The sequence below is a fragment of the Plectropomus leopardus genome, chromosome 13, assembly GCF_026936395.1.
Source record: "Plectropomus leopardus strain MGB_pleo_1.0 chromosome 13, ASM2693639v1, whole genome shotgun sequence".
Classification (NCBI taxonomy): Eukaryota; Metazoa; Chordata; class Actinopteri; order Perciformes; family Serranidae; genus Plectropomus; species Plectropomus leopardus.
Genome location: NC_142188.1, coordinates 11,814,715 through 11,834,700, shown reverse-complemented (window position 1 = coordinate 11,834,700; position 19,986 = coordinate 11,814,715). Strand labels below are relative to the sequence as shown.

General features: G+C 41.8%; 1 protein-coding gene across 1 annotated transcript; it reads right to left on the bottom strand.

The window, feature by feature from the left end:
- Positions 1 to 611: 611 nt before the first annotated feature.
- ndnfl (neuron-derived neurotrophic factor, like) lies at positions 612 to 14,780 on the bottom strand. Its single transcript, XM_042502721.2, has 4 exons — positions 14,224 to 14,780; positions 11,563 to 11,809; positions 8,531 to 8,655; positions 612 to 2,917 (listed from the first exon to the last, which is right to left on the bottom strand). The coding sequence occupies exons 2-4, from the start codon at positions 11,739 to 11,741 to the stop codon at positions 1,476 to 1,478; spliced, it is 1,746 nt and encodes a 581-aa protein (XP_042358655.2). The 5' UTR covers positions 11,742 to 11,809; positions 14,224 to 14,780; the 3' UTR covers positions 612 to 1,475.
- Positions 14,781 to 19,986: the final 5,206 nt, after the last annotated feature.

Below are 19,986 nucleotides of genomic sequence, written 5' to 3'. Positions count from 1 at the left end.
TACATGATTTAGATACAGATTTAGATTGTTTCATTTTATTTAGTGATCTCCTCTTTTAGATATTAATGTCGATTGTTGTTTGATTTTATTTATTTATTTTTTTTTTGCACCACTGCAGTCTTTTTTTATTTTTTGTATATCTTAAAATTGCCTGATTTCATTTATCAACATTGTGTTAAATCTGGGTTGGTCCAAACCATGCAAAGCACTTTGTAACTTTGTTTTGAAAGCACATTTTTATTATTATTATTATTATTATTATTATTATTATTATTATTATTATTATTATTATTATTATTATATTATTATAATAATAATAATAATAATAATAATAATAATAATAATATTAAGATTATTATTGTGTTAACTGAATTTTACTGAACATCATTTTACACCTTACACTTATTAATGACACACTGTACACATTTAAAGTATCAGAATTATACTGCCAGAATTGTGTAATGATGTACTGTGATAATATCTAATCTGTCCCATGCAGCCTCAGGGTTGCTATTTGGTAAATATAACAAAAAATAATTACTTGAAAGCCAAAGGACAGAGTTGTCTTAAATAAAGATAATAACCTGTTATGGCAGGGCATCTTCAACCCATTTACTTTTTATCAGAAAAAAGAAAACATGTTTAATTTCACCAGAATTAAATACAAGATATTATATGGCACAGAGATCCACAAAGTCTCACCAGCTGTAAAGGTGGAAGCTATCTGAGCACAATCAGGTGGCAAGAAAATCTAATTTGACAGTCCATTTTACATACATGCATCACTCAGTCAAAAACGAACAGATACCCTAGAATTTATTGGTGTGTTTGAAGCAGCACAGGAATACATCAAAGACAATGAGGCAAGTCACTAAGTATTTTTTACTGCTTCATGCGAAAGCAGAACACAAAGATACACACTGACTTTGAACTAAGCATCTGTAGATTGCACCCATCTGTGTTTATAAGCCTGTACAATATGCAGCACCGAAGATATACACTGCAAACCCCCCCTGTCTCAGATGTTATCCAATTATTGCCCCATCTGTTTCTGTTGCATATTTGGCACAGTCTCTGTTGTTGTTTTCATATTGACTTTCTGTTGTCGCAAACCTCGTCTGTCCTTTGTACTCAGACACATAAATAAGCACTTGGACAACTGGCACATCATTATCATGATCAACAATGTAAAACAAAATGAACAAAAGCACAAGAGTCATATTGTAAATGTTATGAACTTTTGCTGGTGTGCAGATCCGTCTCATATGCTTTCCATCCACTTGCATGGATCGTGCAAGTGGCGTTTGAATAAAACCATTGCACCTCCAGGGGGAATATTTCCTTGTTATGGTAACAGTCTCTCCACAACAGTCAAATGGCTTCGTTCTCATGGTCAGTCTTCACAGCATGTCCATGGCCGATGCATTTTCCCCTAATTTGGGACAGTCTAAAAACCTCCCCTAGGGGGCGGCAGTTCAGCATTCCTTTCTGGTCTTCACCATCTTGCTGGCGTACTTGATAGGGATCCCCCAGCGTCTCATTAGATAGACATCAAACACATAGGCCATCCCTGGCTCCAGGCCCCCGATCACAGCTGTAGTAACGGCCCGCCGAGGATTCAGCTCCTGGAAATACTTGCAGAGAACCCTCTCGGTGTCAGAGCGGGACTCTGGCCCAAGACAGGGTGCAGTTAGAGCCGATGCTCCCCCTGCTTCTGCTTCACGGTCTCCCAGCTTCCTGCGGTACACACAGAACAGGCTTCTTTCCTCTGTGCCCATCCATGCCAGGGTGACACTGTTGCAACCACGCAACCGGTTGAAGGATTTTATCTGCAATGTGGACGGCAGAGATGGGACTCCTCTGCGGTGGTAGGCTGAGGAGGTTTGCATTTTGACTGAAGCCATCAGACCTCCTGGCAGAGCTGGATCTGAGCTCTGGCCTGCGGTTGTTCCCTCTCTCTCCAAGTGGATGAGATAAGACGGACTTCCCTGGAGCCAAATGTGCACTAAATCTCCCCCCACAGCCTGGGAGGTCAAAACTTGACCTTTACTAGACACGGTGACCTTGACCTTTTCACCTCCACCACAGCTCTGTAAGGTAAGGAGGCCACTCTGCTGCCAGCCCCGAGGACGGAAACTGAAGAACTGCTCTGAGTTGGAGCCTCTGTCACGAAAGGTCACCCACCTCAGCTCCCCTTCTCTGAGCGTGATGATCGCTGGGCGAGCCTCCTCATGCGTCCGAGCATATGTCCCCTTATACGCCATGCTGGTCCCGTTCAGCCTGTCAATCACAAAGACGTCAAAGTAATACTGGGTGTCAGGCAGGAGCTCAGAGACGGTGCAGACACTCTCTGTCCCCTGACACACACACTGGAGATCAGCAAACTCATCAGCGAGGGAGGAAGGTGGACTCTGAGGTTCAGGATAAGAGTCCCACTGCTGCCACCACCACTCTTTTAAAATCGGCCACGCTGTCACCCTCCTCCTCCTGTCCTTCTTTTCTTGTATCTGGTCTTTCTTTTTCCTCGTGCTCTCCTGTGCAGCACAGAGGCTGGGTTGGTTTTGCTGAGAGTTGACGAGGACACAGTATTCATAACTTTTCTGCGTCAGTGGGAGGCTGGTTATGGAGGCACTGGGCGCCCAGCTGAGGGTGACACTGGTCATGCCTACACCTAATGTGTGAACTCGCGGGTCAGCTGGGAGCACAGGAAAGGCGCCTGAGGGCCCCAGTCCTTCATAGAGGTACACTGTAGCTCTGGTGGTCTGCTGTTTGGAGCGCAGCCGCAGGATGTAGATTGAAGCGTGGGGAATGGAAGGACCCCTGTAGGTGTCAACTGCATTGCCCGTGAAGCTATGCATTTTCTCCTCAGTCCCAGGACCTCGCCACCACACCTCAGGCATACTCTTTTTGGTGCTCCCTTTGAGAAAATAAAATGAAAACATAGTTATAAACATGCAATTGATCAGTGTGTTTTACCTATTATAGCTTCACCTAGATGTTTGACCTCTACTGTGCAGAGTTTATCAGTAGACAATCGCAGAACCTATTGACTATTGTCTGTGAAAGATAAGCCTCTGGGGGCAATGGCCTGTATTTAAGGAGATCTGGTGTAGCCTGCGGATATCTGGGCAAAACCTTTCTCTTCTGTGTGCTTTTTATTGTTTACAGTTCGATTAGCAGGCTTGGACTGGCTGGTCCAGCAATTCTGACAAATGCCATATGGCCTGGCCCACCTTTTGGACCGCAGAGCCACCACCAGAAATGTTGAAAAAAACATTAGGAAGAAAAAAAACCCCAGAAAGATCTGCAGGCAGCAACCCACTTAATGCTGGGACAGTCCAATTGATTATGGGGTTACACCATAGAAATATATACGTAGACACTGCATCAACTGTGTTGGCACATTGCTGCGATACATTAGCACTTCCGCCATATTTGATGTGGCAGGTCTGCCCTGTAAACAAATACAATTAGATATAAAAACTGGGGGTTTTCTGTATTAAAAGCACTAACGTTTACATTTTACTGATTCTCATGAATTGTTTTTATATTCTATGATTTATATTTATTTACGTACTAATAATGACAATCACTAAGATAAAAAAAGAACAAAGTCTGCAAGACACTACAGCTGTTTGTTGCTTATTACCTAGTTCCCATGTTTTAGAATACAATTAACCAATTTGCCCTGGTCTCCAAAGGTTAAACAAATATTTAACTGTATTTCCATCTTTGCCAGGTAAGTTTTATATGAAAGGAATTAAAAGCCCATGCCATATAGTACCCTGTCCCAAGTATAGTATTATCTTAAGATAAGATAAGATAAGATAAGATAATCCCTTTTTCCTCCCACAGTGGGGAAATTTGCATGTTACAGCAGCTGTGATGTACAGGATAAGCTTGTTGAGTTCAGTGATTTACACAACTAATAGCCCGGGCTATTGATTAAAATTTTATGGTATATGTCTGTGAGAAATGTAAATAGTTTACTTATGTAAGTTGTCAACTCCCCCCACAGCTTCAAGTGGATCGGTCCATCATTTAATGTCAGAGGTCAAGCAGGAAGTAAATAAATCTGAACAACAAACCGTTAGCTTGAGTGTTAGTTAACAGAGTGGCGTAATTGGAATAAAAACACAATTTAGATAAGAAAAGGAACCGAAAAGAAAAGAAGGAGCAGAGAAGAGATTAAAAAGGGGGAAAAATACCCGAGGCTGATGCTGCAGGATGTTTAAAAAGTTCAGACTAATAACGTTAGCTCGAAAATCTTCGTTAGCAGAGGACCTCCCAGCAGGTGATGCATGACGCGACAGTGCTTACGGGACATGGACGAGAATGGACAGAATGGGCAGGACCCGGCTGATACCAGCGGATTAATGTCCCAGGTCAGGGACAAGAGGCGGAGGACCAGCGACATGACAACTTCTTAACAGGTGAGACTGCTAGTGCTAAGCTAGCTGACCGTTAACGGAAATGGCCAGTTAGCAGCAGTACATTAACAATTTTGTACCATCGCGGTGGCTTAAATTTTTCTCTTTATAAGTGTATCTGCGCTGTAAATGTAATATTACACTATTATATTCTCAGTTTCCATGGAAGTACGCGGAGTCTGACTAATAACCGGAAAACAATCTGTTGTGTTGTTAGAATCCTATATGTAATGGAACAGTTTAATACTCCAGCAAGTCGGTCGGACCTTAGTAACGACTTAGCAACGGACGTACTTTGTATATAGTCCGCTGGCTAACTTGTGCTTATACTGTCAAGAAATCATGGGGTGTCCCAAACTTAATAAATATAGAGATATGAACACAGAAATGCTTTGCTTACTCAATCACGACTACTATGTCTGCTGACAAAAAAATATTCTCCGTGTACAGATTTAGCTACTACATGCGCAAACTTGACCTGTACTTTTAAGATAGTAGCTCTGTGTCAGGGCACAGCTGTTGGAGGACGCTAAACATTTCCAAAAATCATCTCAAGAGCAAGGCCAAAAGTCAAAATTAACTCAAAAAAAGAGTTATTTTCATTGTCTACATTAACAACATGTAATCTAACGAAATATTCTGCTTCATTCTGCTTCTTGATGCCGTTTAACCTTTCAAAAACAACGTTTTACTGCCTGTGTTTCCCGTCATGCCTAGATCTCGACTGAGTAGTTTTTAATTTGCAGTTAAGTTTGCTGTTTTATGTTCAAACATGCAAATGTCACCTTTTGTCAGAGTTATAATGTGTCTGCTCAAAACATGGTGGTTTATGCTGGTTCATGTCATCTTTGTGTTAGTTCATCGTTTACGCCATCAGTGAGTTGGCATTTACTTTTCATTTGATGAGCTGTACTTCCTTGTGTATAGAAATGGTCTTGGTTGGGAGGAATAGTTGTTTCTCACTGTCTGAAATAGTACCTCAGCCATTAAATTGTGTAAATGAGGGGCTAGAGTAATCTTCACAGTGATGTGAAAAATGTGTGGTTGTACAAATATAACTTGTGGACCAATCAGATATCTTGGTCAAAACTGTTTGTTGTATATTTTGCTACACATTATTCCCTGGTTATTGTGCTGTTAGCTTTGCGAGTTCCTGTAGTATAAATTCTGCTGAGATGCAGGTGAATATCTGTGCTGTACCTGGGTCCTGTGTTGTAAACCCGGTGTTGATGAGACACAGGTGATTTTTTTTTTCTACTTATTGTGTTGTTGGCTTGCAGGTGAATATATGTCTTTGTTGATATGCTGTGTAATTTTTTGTACCTTGGTCCTGTGTTGTGATACCCGTGTTGATGAGATGCAGGTGAATTTAACTGTATCTACTGTGCCGTAGGCTTTGAGTAGTGTAAATCCTGTGTAGATGCCGGTGAAGGAATTTTGTTCCCAGGCCTACCCTGTCAATTAGTAATTTTAGATATATTCAGACAACATTTTGGCTAATCTCTATAAACATATTCCTGTATATGAATGCATATATTATCTATGGAATTTCGGCCAATGCATGTCAACTCCTTTGTTCTGCACAAATTGTTTACCTGCAGACAAACAAAGCCTGCTCAGATATAAATACAAACACACATTATTACAAGGACTGGATTGAGTGTTACAGCCTCATATTAGTTCATGCTAGCCAAACTGAAAGATTAAGAGGCAGGATTCACCGAAATGTTGGGTAGCTTAGATTTATTAATAGGGTCAAAAAAAAATCATATGGTGTGCTGTGTATTGTGGAGAGGTCAGGGACGATACTGTGTGAATTATCATGCTGTGCTGTTGCACTTGCTTTTAGTTTTTGTTTTCTGTTTGTGGGCTTTACCAGGAGATCACGTGACAATATGTTCTACACTATAATTAAAAAAAAAAAGAAAAGCTGACTCACACATGATTGGTCAGTACTACTTGCACTACAAACGGAAACCAGAATGCCTCCAGCACCAAAATATTGTTGTTTGCCTGAAGATTCTGCACACACATGGACATCTGTTAAGGGATTGGATGCTAAAAGGCTGTTTTCATGTTCATGTGATGAAGGGGGAAAGTTTCTCTTCGCTCACCTGAAAATAAGTGCAACACTTATTTCATGCAGTAAAACTAGTTTGGAAACCAATCATAGTTTACAATAGAACTTAGACAAGTGTGATGTGGAGATTTGCAGCCCCTAGTGCTGAGAATAGACTTTTTAGTGGAGTAGGAGATATACTGCATCCAGTAGTTAAACTTTAAAAGCAACAAAAAATAACAGTTTAGAGTCCAGTTGGAATAAGTATTGTGATTTATTAAACAAAGACCATAATTCTCTCTTTATTCTGTTTCCTGGTATGTGAACACAGTTATGTAGATGTGTAGGAGTTTGCGCTGCATTTCACTTTGAAAATAATTTTTGGGGACACAGGACACATAAGCACTGCCAATTCAATGAAACAATGAACAACAAACAAAGTGCACAGAAGTTGGCGGATATAAAGAAAATCCTAAACACCCAATAAGTGACGAACACAATGTCAACGACCACTTCAATAACGGTTGACAGTGTTTTTATTTATACCTAAAGTGTTGTCATTTTGAAGTACATGCTCTTCACTTAATTGACGTAATTGGCAAATAAACATGGCAAAAAAAAACCTGTCAGTGCTCATCTTCGCTGTTCATCGCTTCTGGAAATGAGAAATCGCTCCTCAAATGAGACCAAATGTTACAGAATCAAAGTGAATAATTCAGGCTGGTGATGGGGACCCATGAGCTCAGGGTCTGAATGATTCATGCCTCATTTTATAACTTCATAATGTTATTTTACCATGTAGAGAAGCTTGTTTAGTTAACCTGGAAAAGTGTTCATGGATCACCCTGAGGCATATTTTATTTCCCAGAAATCTGTGACTCTTTCGGTTAGAAATTTCATTACTTTGATTTACTTTGAGCTTTATTGCCCTGACTTTCAGCTTGAAGCTATTTTTGAATGCTCCTGCTCTATAGTATGTTTTAGTCTCCTGAGTTTATTTGGTTTGCAAAGCACAAAATATTGCAGACTAAGGAACTGAGGATTTTTATTTTATTGTTTATTCAATGTGTGAATCAGGAGTTGGCAGTCCCTTTTCTGTTGATGTGTGTGTTTTATGAGATTTTGAAATCCAAAGCCTCATATAAAATTTATGGCAATGTGACAACCAGATATGATCACACTCACGGTCTGTCCTTGTCAGAGATAATGGGTGGCATTTAGGAAAAATACATAGCATTATCTCTGCTTTGAACTTAAACAAGCAGGTACAATGTGCTGATAAGAAGATGCAGAATATATGTCTTATCTCCCTGAGAACTGTGATGAAGAAAACCAAGAGCCTCAGCTTTGATTTGATTGGTCATAGTGAACCTGTCGGTCCATAAATGTGATCTAACAGCAGTGGTAAACTGCAGCTATGACCTCCAGGATGCAAACACCAAAAGACAAACAAGCAATGCAAAAACTTTTTTATAGTTTAATCATCGTTACTGCTGTACTCATGGGCGAATTACAAGACATTGGGCTCCTGGGCACAAATACGCAAAGGGCCCCACCACCTCCTCTACATAAGAGCAAGACACACAGACTTTGTGGTTGTTTTGTTTCTCTTTATAGTTGTTTATGCATCTCTATGAGGTTTTGTGTCCCTCTGATGTAATGCAGTGGGAAAGGATGCTATCGCCTATTTTTAACTGGTTTTCACATGCTTAAAAAAAAATGTTCAGTTACTTATTTTGGTTGTAAAAGGGCATAAGTGACATTTTGTAGGTAGGGGCCAGCACGTCCCTGGATACCTTGGGCCCGTGGGCCTGTGCCCACTATGCATGTTCAGTAATCCATCCATGACTGTATTATACCTTTGGTGTTCCAAAAAATTAACTCTCCTAAAAACGAAAGTTTAGTAAGATTAGAGTCTTTGCCCTTTACTAAATTCCCTATCTGTTATATAGTGATGATAATATCTAGTGGATCGTTGTTGCCTGATGCAGTGATGATCTTGTGTCTTAAGGTGCAGGTTGTGGTCTTACTGTTCACTCACACTGCAGGCTCTTGAGCGGTTTGTCCTTCAGGGTGCGGGCTGCCAAGCTCCACTCGATGGGGAGGTCACAGGGGCTGACAGTCACCGACATTGCTGGAGCCTTCTTCTTCAGCGTGAAGTATAGCCTGTGGAGAAACACCAAAAAGATAACTTGATGATTCATCACAGGGAAAGTCAAAAAGATAACATCCTGTTTTGATTTATCTGCGAGGTGAGGGATGAGAAGATACTTCCAGTGCATACTGTGCAACATCCATTCATTCTGTTGGATGATCTGCAGATACGGTGGGCTGGTTGTAATTTTCTTTTTCTGAAAGCTTGAAAATTTCAACGTTGCAGCCGTTGCCAGTTGCTGTCTCTCCATTTGGCTACATGCTGATCCGTCATTTGATAGCAGATCAGGAGAGGTGACCTGGGATTCAGGTGATAAGGCTGCATTGACAGGTTCAGATGGATATCTGCCTGTTTGCTGAAACTATCTGGGATCGTGCTTTGCATAGAAACCATTATGTCCCTTATTGGGATCGGATGTGGACAGTATTAATGCATGTTGGATTACAGATTTGCATATTTAATGCCAGTTAAAGGACATTTAACATTCACGCTGTGTCGGCCTGGTCTTATTTTAAAACAGTCACTGTTAACTCATGTTGAACTGTTCACCTCCACAAGGACGCATGAATGGAAGTCTGTCTCTGTTAAACGCAAACAGTTATGTAACATGTCATTTCTTCACAGCTAGTTACCCTTCATGAAAATTAAGCAACTGCACAGTTATTTGTTAATAAATATTTGCTCTCCCTCCTTACAAACATCATTATTCATGATTCTGTGCAGATGGCGATTGTTTCCAAACAGATGTGCGACACTGTCATTCTCAAGGGCGCTTTGCGGCTTATTTAATAGAGTGATTAATTTCTGAATCAGTGTTTTCTCTCCATTATTTGCCGTGTGGTTCTGCATGACTGCACTGGTGGACAGACTGCAGCACACAGGGAGATGCATTTCGCAATTTTCGGCTCCCAGTTTCAGAAAGCGAGCACTGGCACTGGTGTGAAGGGTTCAGGCCAAATGGGCTCCACTTCCTCTCGCTCTCGCTACAGTGGTGCTGGAATCAGCCACTGTCTCCACAAAGGTGGTTGGTGGATGGCTGGTGACTTGTTATTGAAGTGGAAACAAGGGCAAATCTGATGAGCAGGACTCAAGATTTATTCATGCTTCTTCAAAACAAGTTAAAATCTTCACTTTTTTACTGTTACTGCATCATTTAATGTGGTGTTGAGTTTCTAAAACATCTCTGCCTTTCATACGCTGTCAATCACAGCCAGTGGTGGAAAGTACATTTAATTAACTGCTGTACTGAAATACAACTTTTCCATTTTCTGCTACCATATACTTCTACACCAACACAGCATATTCTGATTAATACAAAATATGATCCAAACATATCATCCAGAGGGGAAATTCCAGGCCGGCTGTCAGAAGAAACTGTTGCCATTATACGTTTCTGCAAACTACAGATATGTTACATTTATAGGTTTCATACATATCATATCAATGTGTCTAAAGTGATGTATATTGGCTGACTGTGTCATCAGGATTTGGAGGGGATGGTGGTTGGTGTGACACCTTGGTTAGACACCTGCCAAGGTGCAGGCCATTGTAAACCACTATTCCAGACTAACAAACAGCAAAACCAGTTGTGTTTAAGTGACCCCTCCTTGTTTTTCACCAGGGATGTGCAATGGAAAGCGATTGAGTTTTACTAAGACATTCAGTACGTTTACATGCACAGATAAGTTGACCTACGGTTATAGCTCGTTAAGGCCATTTATTGGACTACTGTCCTTGTCCCAATAAGCACCAGGGGAGAATCGATTTATTGGAAGTATGTCCGACTCTGCCAAAGTGGGTGGCAATATGCCCCATTTTAGCTGCTTGTTATTGGACCTTTCTTCTGGTTGACTTATTACATACAAACAAGTTAGCAAGCGGCAAACGAGTTGCATGACCAGCGTTGACAACATGCATAACTTTTTGGTGCTTTACATTTCATACATACTTTACACTTTACTTTGTGCCTCAGTCTTGTTTTTGTTTTTTTTTCTCCTCTTTTTCATTGTTTGTTTTTCCCGGCTTTCCTCTACAAAATTATGCTTTTCGACTTCCGTGTCAAAGCCAATAATTTTAAGTATATTTTGATGCTAATACTTTTTAAGTTTTACTTACTCATGTAACCCCAGTTAGATTATATTTTGGGGTCATTTTAAGCAGGAGTAATTCCGCATTATTAATTTGGACTCATAGAGTTCATTTGCATTATTACATACAGTAATTATGCGTTTCTCAGTAACAGCACTTGAACTATTATTTTATTTATATATTGTACATTTAAGTTGCTATTTTAGTGTCCCCTTAGCCTCAAGTGAGAGTAAGAGTAATGTTAGATCCTACCTGTTGCTGTTTGCAGGGACAGGCGTGAGTATAACAGACTTGAATTAACGTGTTAGAGTTGAGTGAATGAATGGATGTTGGCTGTCTTGCTGTTTTGGTGTAAATTAAAGAAGATTAAATCAAGAGAAACTGTAGCCTGCTTATTAACCAAATTTTAGAAGGACTGGAGAATGCAACCAAACAAGAAATAAGGATTACACTTACACAACGTAAAATAGTATATGTAAAAAACTAAATAAATGACTTTTACTGATAACAAAATATTTTTAAACTGTGCATCTAAGTACTTCTTATACCACTATGAGACCACCTGATTTATATTATTTTAAAATCATTTATCTTAGCTATTAAACACTCTTTTTACATAGGCCCTGCAACTGCAGAAGTCCAGTGATATTTATCAAGTGTAGAATAACTGGAGTAAACAATTAATTGATTACTTGAAAAAAACAACAACAACAACACATTGATCAACACTGACAATCACAATTAGTTGCGGCCCTAATGGCAATCAATAACCAGACCACCTGCACGCATATTTTTTTCATATTTTCCCCCCATCCCATCTGTTTCCCTACCTGCGAGTTCGTCCTTTGGGGAGAGTTACAGAGGTGATCTTTCCTTCTGGGAACCATGTGGTTGGGCGAAGCGGCACCTCATTCTCAGGTGCCAGAGCCGAGTGCACCTGCGGCCACGGAGATCCACAAAACAGTGCCAAAGTTGCACCAATACACCAGGACAGGGACATGAGCACCATCGCTGCTTCTTGCTGTCTGTCTCTTTCACTCTTTGACTTGTCGCCGTGTCTTGGATATCTCCAGCGCTCTGAGAACCAGTAGTGGAAAGGTCAAGAACATCAATCAAAGCCCATCAGCAACACGCACACACACAGTCATGCACTCAAACACACTTGTTAAATTCCTACTGTACCATTCACACAGACACTAAAGAGCTGTAGCGGCTGATGATTCATTGATATGAAGAAACATCCAATCCTATTCAGACAGAATTATTCATGCGGTGGAATAGAAATTGCCATGCTATATGACTCTGGGATGTGTGTGTATAGCACAGCTTGACACTCACTGTAAAAAATCGCACTACTTTTCAAAGTGAGAAGTGGGTTGCTAATACCACTCTGAAGTCAATGCCTTTATATATCTATTTTTAGTCTGGGGGAGTTCAAATGAGTCTGTTCTCCAAAATATCTTTCATCAAGGGTGTTAGCAACCATTTTATCGGGAGAAAAGTGACGCCATGCTGATGAGGATAGAGGTACACAAACAACACCTGGAGGTGCTCTGATGCAGTCAGATCCAATCAGCATACATAAATTCAACGAGTTTGTATCAGATTTTTCTCTTTCGTTCTGTCTTTTATTTTATTCCGTTCACACTCTATAAGTGTTTCACCGTCTTTCTCCTGTGTGTGCGGTTGCGATTTAGTGATAGTGGATGATTACAGGTCCCAGCGTTCCTCATGCTCCCCAGAGAAAACACATTTTTTCAAAGTCACAGTCTTCACAAACACATTCCCCGCCTTACTCTAACAAGGTGTATTATGTCAGTGCTGTGCCCTATAGATCAGATGACAATCACAGTGGAACCACGGAGGCGGCTACAGAGGGTACATCTGAGTCTTTCGGGCCCTGGGACGCGCAGAGATCCAAACTCACAAACCGTCACACAGCTACAAAGTCGCACTGAGGCGCCTGCTCATTATCCTTGCAAAGAAAGAGGGGAGTGAACGACCCATAAAGCTTTAACCGAGAGACATGCAGTAAGAGAGATTGAAATGGGAGGGAGGGAGAGGAAGAGAAGGCTGTGGAAATGGAGAGCAAGAAGAGGAGGATGTTGGATCCTGGAGTAATTAGAGGGAAGGAGACGGAAAAGAGGAGAAACTGGAAAAGAGAGGGTTGGAATCAGAAGGGGGGAATAACATTATTGCCATGCAACAAGGTTGCAATGAATTTGTTTCGGTTTTTTAGCCAGACACATGAAGCTGATTGGTGTTTACTTTAGCCCCCATGTCGAATGGGTTCTAATGTGTCACATATAACCAGACGGTTGCACAACCTCACACTCCCCCCTCATTCAGTCTTGATAAAAATGAAGACGGGGGAGAATAAAAAAAAGAAGCTTGGCGGGCTTGTGTCTTCAAAACGTACCCGCTGATAAAATATGCATACGGCTCCTCAGCAAATTATGGCCAATTGAATTTTCATAAGGCAAAAAGGCTGGGTCTCACAGAGAGAGGGAGCTTAGTGAACTTAACCACCGCCCTCTATAAATAAATACACACTCCCCTTTAAACACAGGAGCCTGTGACTTTGAAGGTCCCGCTCACTCTCTGCTCTTTTTTTACCCTTTCAGATGAGTTTTTCCATTATGTTTATCCCTGACTGCAATTTGGGTTTTAATTAAAGATATTTCAACCCCGCTCTGTTTGTTCTTTTTCCTTTCTCCCTCTGCCCTTCTTTTCTCCGCCTGCTTTTGGCCCCCTCATTTAGAAGTTGATGCAGGCTCAGTTTCAGAGGGACAGGTTGAGTGCTGTGTGCTATGTGTCTGCACATTGTATTTGCTATCTTCTATCTCCCTGTGCTCTGGCAGGACCATCTGCCTTCTGTTATCTGTGGGCAGGGACAGATTAAATGGCATGGGGTGGTCCCTGCAGGATCCGTTGTCCCCCCAAACTACTGTGGGCAGAGAACCGGCCTGTGGTTCGTGGTGGGGGTTGACGAGATGATGGCAGGGAAAAACGCAATGACCATGGAACTTGATAGGATTTTACGGCTGATTTTCTACCTCGCTGCGTGTACATTTGAATATATTAACCTTTCTCCTCTCTATCTGTCCCTTTGCACCTGCATCTCACACACTTTTGCACACTATCATGTCCTTTCTTGATGCATACTTTATGTCTGATCACTGCCCCACTCCAGTTTCTTTTTAAATGATGAACAAATTGTTGGTAGTCAGAGAGAGAGCAGTAAAATACACAGTTAAACAGATGAGCACAGCCTTCAAACATGCTGTTAAGATGAAAACGATCCTGCAACAAATGAAAAGTGCCCTGCATCTGTCTCAGCTTTTTTAAAAACCCTCCTGAGACCTCACTCACACACAAAGATCCAAAGAAACAAGTTGCTGACTTTTACACATCCAGCTGAAATATGAGACGCTGACGCACTCTCACACGCTCTGCAAGGACAACAACATGCATGCATGCATCCCCCTTACCTTCTCTCAGTGCACGCTCTCCCTCTCCTGCGCAGGGAGTGAGGGATGGGATCAAATGAGAGAGGGAGCGAGGATGGGAGAGGAGGAGGAGGAGGAGGAGGAGGAGGAGGAGGAGAAGGGGATGAGAGCCGGTCGCGAGGAGAGGAGGAGCGACAGCAGGTTGCTGTCGGGTGTTCCTCTGACTCCGTCTCCCATGAGGTGCTGCTCACTCCCTACCTCAGGAGGTGTCAGCTCAGGTGTCCCTTCGGGGCTGTCCCAGCTCCTGTGCGCCCTGGTGTAGTGCGAGACTCCCCCAGGCGTTCTCCTCACTCTCTGTCTTTCAGTCCTTCACACGTGGAGGCTCGTCCTGCTAAACACTGTGTGAATGTCATCCGGTCAGTGTCTTCTCTTCTCGTTCTCCCTCTGTCACTCTTTTCCCCCTCCTCCTGTTCTTTTCACTTGTTCCCTCTGTTTACCTAGTAGTGAACGGGGCTCACTTGCAATTCAAATGGGCTCATGTGTGACTGTGTGTGTGTTTGTGTATCTGTATGTGCAATCTGAGAGTGAGGGAGAGAGTGGGTGAGTGTGAGGGGGTTGGCGGTGAGGTCGCTGAATAGGGGTGGTGATGAGGAAAGAGAGAGAGAGAGAGAGAGAGAGAGTTTGTGTTGTGAGGAGCGGCGTTGGGAAAAGGGGAGGAGATGTAAAAGTTAAATACATTAACCATTCTCCAGCTGGTCTGCTCTGATAACATCTGTATTATTAGGAGAGGGCTTTATACAGCATGTTAGAGGTTACACTGTCTTTGTGGCCTTATCACTTGTTCCATCAGGTGCTTAGACTGCCTCTAAATGAAAATGTTTAAATGGACGGGCAGACTATCAGACTGGTTTTATGCAAATATCTAGTGAGCTTGCTGGTTTGCAAACAGATTGAAAACCATACTATGTTGAATAAATTAATTGACATGGTTTTAACCTTTTTTTTAGTTACATTCATAGAATGAGAAAATTGCTTTTTTTTCTAAAGATACAAAAGAAAAAGGAGATACACATACCCCTTGTAGCATCACTTGGTTGTGTCACTGACTAATATTTGATCTTTATATACCTTATGTACGATCTCTATACTCTTAATGGTACTCAGAGCCTATATGTGTGAGTCTATATATGTTTATTTTATATCTACATATGAATAAGTATACATAATTTGGAAATAAATAATTACAACACATTATAATTTTATATTAATGTATATGTGCTTGCATACAGAGTTAATTAGATCCTCGTTAAATGTATAATTACCCTAGGTTAAATAGCAAAGTTCTGTGCTGTGTTCACATGGAATCAGGTATAGGGTAGACGGAGGAACATCAACACCAACAGTCAAATGTGACGGCAGGATGTGTTCAATAATTTCCTTATCGTCCGTATTTTCATCTTGTGTCGAGGAGCTGCACAACATCTGGTTGTAAATTCCATCACGAAGGATGGCAAAAAGTTAAAATTTAATTTTTTATTTTTTAATTTTAAGGCAACAAAAAAACAATTCTTATTTTCAGGTGACACTAATGAAAACATAGTTATGAATATTGTACACCATTTCTGCCAAAAGATGCCCCTAAATCCTACACACTGGATCTTTAACATTTAATCTCCTCACTTTTTCTCTCCTTGCATATTTTTCTCATCTAAGCCTTTGTATCCTGATTTCAGTCTAGCTGAAGTTACGGAAAATTGCTTAACGGCATTTAGGCTCATATGCTCGGTGTCTTGTATTAGCTGCCTGGGCCTTACTTTCAGAGTGAATCCTGTCTATGGAGCTGAAATTAAAAACCTGCACCCCACACTGAGGGCACATTGTAAAAAACTGGAAATCTACTGGACAGACGCTACCTATAAATTCTGTATACAGGAAAGCCTTATAGAAAGCTTTATGTCCTGCACCTATAGGTCAAGTGTAGATCTCAGAGGATTGGGGGCATTCATATCAGTGGCTCTCCAACCCCACCCAGCCCTCTCATCTCCACACAATGGCGGGCCTCATGTACGGTGCTCTCTCTCCTGAGCTCTTTAATCAATATCATTAGGAAAATAGAAAGCGGCTCGCCACATTGTGTGCAAACTCCCCCGCTCCTACTCTGCGATGGGGCCTTTTCTCACTCATTCACCAGGTACTTCAGTGTAGGGCTATTGAGGTCGCTCTGAATGGGACCCACTTCACCCAGAGGGAATATTGTCTGACCGGAGGCTAAAATCTGAGAGACCCCCCCCTCTCTCCCTTCCTCTCTGTCTCAGTCTGCAACATCACTTCAAAGAAGAATGAAAAAATGTGGCACATGAGCACTATTAATAAATGTATCACAACTGGTCTTTTTTTTTTTTAAGTGAGGACCCTTTGCTGCGGCTGGACTCTCTTTCAAAGCCACCAGTTTTCCTCTCTCTCCATTCGCTGGCCCACTTTACAGTCCCTAAGAAGTTCTGAAAGTCGGCAATCTGGCAGAGCACGATACGGCGGCTGCTTTTGAAGATTGGGTGGTGATTAACCTTAAAGAGATTACTGCACACATACAACTTTGTGTATGAGCTGCGTTCTAGCAACTTTTATGCTGTGTTTTAGGGGTGATTGTGATTTAAGAAACACGGTATAGTGTGTTTTCCTAAGACTTTGGACATCTGTCGGACATCTGTCAGACCCGGAGTTGATGCACGGGCTTGGGTGACACAACGCTCACAAGCTCTCACACGCATCCTCTCTCTGTTTCACTGCCATCGTGACTGGCCTGAATATTTCTTTTGATCCGTACAGCTCCTCTCTTCTTGTGTTGCCATTTAATTATTTATCGACACATACAGTCACCGGACAAACTCCATCCGCACAGAGAGCGACAGAAAGTGAGAGTAAAAATTTCATTGGCATAATTGCATGAAAAGAAACTGCAAAACTGGCCTTTTCATGTATAATTGATGTCTGCTTACAAGCCATGCATAATGCAAGAGGCTGTCTTTATGACAACCATGTATTAAATAACATGTTCAGGGGGTCGGGGGTCTGCGTGCTTTCACGGCCACTGCCTACATGGGCAGTGTGTAAAAGGAAAGAGAGGAAGAGGGACTGACAGTGATAGAGAGAAATTGGCAGTGAGAGATGAAAAGGGGGGACATGAGGGAGGGATGGAGGGTGTTCTAGCTGACAACGGGTTAACAGGAATCCTTATTTTTAACAACATGTCATCACCAGCCGCCCATCTGCTCCTGTGCTGTCAGAGTCCCTTGGGAGTGTGTATGTGTGTGTGTGTGTGTTAATGTGTGAGGGAGAGTGATGCAAGCAAGCCATCACAGATCAGATCTCTGATCAGCACCAAACGGAGGAGGAGGAGGAGGAGGAGGAGGAGGGGAGAGAACAAGGTTAGAGAGGTGGGTGGCACAAAGATATCTCTCCTCTAATATCCAAATGGGGTGTGACAGGGGAGGACAGTAGGAGCAGAGGTGAACCGTGTGTGTGTGTGTGTGTGTGTGTGTGTGTGTGTGTGAGAGAGAGAGAGACAGGATGGTAAAGTGGGATTTGGTGGATCAATCCACAACTCTGTGTTTGGATGGGGGGATGGAAGGAGATGGTGGTCTAGAGGTAATGAGAGGGAATCTATTAGCACACAGGAGGGGGGTATGAAGACACACAAAGAAGGAGGAGGAGGAGGAGGAGGAGGTGTGTAGGCTGTGCTGGACCTCCAGGGGTGGCCCCAACAGCTTATTTATTTTTTTCAGAGAAAGGAAGTAGTCCCGGGGGAAACAGTGAGCGATTGAAGAGAGGTGTTTGTTGGAGGTGGTAGTGGGGGCGTGGACTTTGTATTTCTACACCGCGGAGAGACGAGACGGACAGCTCGCTGTTCCGCAGGTCACTCATCATTAGCAAATACAGTTCACTTCAGTACAGTTAATCTCTTCATTTTTGCTTGTTTTCCATGTTTTTCACCCAGTTTAGACTTGTTTTTCTTTCACTCCGTACGCCAAGACGAACTGCAGCCCTCCACTGGGTCCACTCCACTTTATCAAAAGTTTTTAAGTAAAACTCTGATGGAATGAAAACATCATCAAAGAAGTTGGTACTCTTGCACATATGTTAGTTTTCTGTGTGAAAAAAATGCTCCTGTGGGATGATGGTATTACTCTCTTGGATAAATTGTTTCACTTGCAGTTGGATAAATCTCCAGCTCTATATATTTTGGGTCTGTTATTGGATAATGTCATTATGAATGAACAGAGGAGGTCAACTACAGGATGTAGAGTAAGGTTTTTTGGATCCATCAGCATGATGCTTCAAGGTATTCTGGTCTGAATAAGGGCATTGACTTTACAGTCAATGTATCTATCTATCATTTCATCATCTGGGTCATTTTTACAGATTATTTCCTCCTTGTTCTTTTCAGATTTTTGCAGCACCTGGATTTCCTTTCTGTTTATCAGGATGTAGAATAATATTGAGAGTAAATTATCTAGTCCTTGTTTTGAGGAATGGATTGAAGTGATACATACAGAATACTAGGAGAAGATATTTTTGAACAAGTACAGGGCCCCTTTTTAGCCCTTATAGAGGAAATGTCTGACTAGTGTGATTCTGGCACCTGTTATAATGGAGCGGTAGATTCTGATGTAATTGGTATTGTGAGGGCATTTTTTCCCCTTTGTCTTTCCTGGATTGTTTTTGTGTTGTCCAGGTCATGTCTCATGTTGAAGTTACACTGAATGGCTGTCTTTGTATCAGTTATATCTCCCCATGTTTTGTTTCGTTTGATAGGAGTTTTTTTTGCACTTTTTGTTTAAAAAAAGAGAGGATAGTGAACATGTCTCTTGATTTGAAAATATCTGTTTTGTTCTGATGGCCTTGTTAAAAACACCAACTAAAAAAAAGAATGAAAACATCTTGTTTTGATATTCATGATGATGCACTTTCTTTTTTGCACGACATGTAGAGCAAGCGGTCCTCATTTGCCTCACGCTGAATCTGTATCTCGCATGGAGTGCTGAAATCTCACCCCCCTTTTCTTCATCTTCTTTCCAATGTCTTTCTGTCTCACCCCCCTCCTCATCCTTCAGGCATGGTAAATTTGAAGGCTAATTAGTCCAGAGAAACCAGTCATACCAAAGAAGAACCAACCCCAGGCCACACACACATCCTCCCATTGATCTTGTAGCACCAACACGAGCGAAACGACAGATTCACACACAAACAGAGGCAAACAAACAAGATGCAACAAGAGTCATTAGAGCAGCATGTATGTAGATGGTACAAGAAGTCAGCAAGCTTGCATCATGCAAGTTTTTTGACCTTGACAGAGGTCAAGTGTTTCTTCTGCATCATGCTCGCAGATGCTGTTTACAGTCGGCTGTAAAGGAAATATTTTGCAGCATCAAAACCTTTTTTCTTGCATTTCTCTTCTCCTCAGTTCCTCCCGCGTTCTCAGACATCCCTTCCCCCCTCTCACTCTCCGTTCTCAGTCTTTCCCTCATTTCTGATCCATTTTTTATGCATTACTCCATTACTCTCAACTCCCATTTACAGTGCATTACCTCCTCCCATCTTTCACAAACACACTTTATACTTCTCTCTCCTTCCTTCAGTCACTTTGCCTCCCTCCTTCGCTCTCCTTCAGTGCATTATGACACTTTCCTCTACTTCTCCCCTTCACCCCCTTTATTATCTCTTTGTCTCTTCTCCGGTCACGTCATCCCATACTAAGCGCTTCTCTTCCCCTTTATCTTTATTTCCCATCTAGTTTGTCATTCAGTG

Excerpts from the sequence above, each read along its gene's own strand:
- ndnfl (XM_042502721.2), bottom strand. The coding sequence starts at position 11,741 with ATGGTGCTCATGTCCCTGTCCTGGTGTATTGGTGCAACTTTGGCACTG. Across the intron at positions 8,656-11,562 it reads CCCAAAGGACGAACTCGCAG|GCTATACTTCACGCTGAAGA; the intron begins GTAGGGAAACAG and ends GTTTCTCCACAG. Across the intron at positions 2,918-8,530 it reads ACCGCTCAAGAGCCTGCAGT|GGAGCACCAAAAAGAGTATG; the intron begins GTGAGTGAACAG and ends ATTTTCTCAAAG.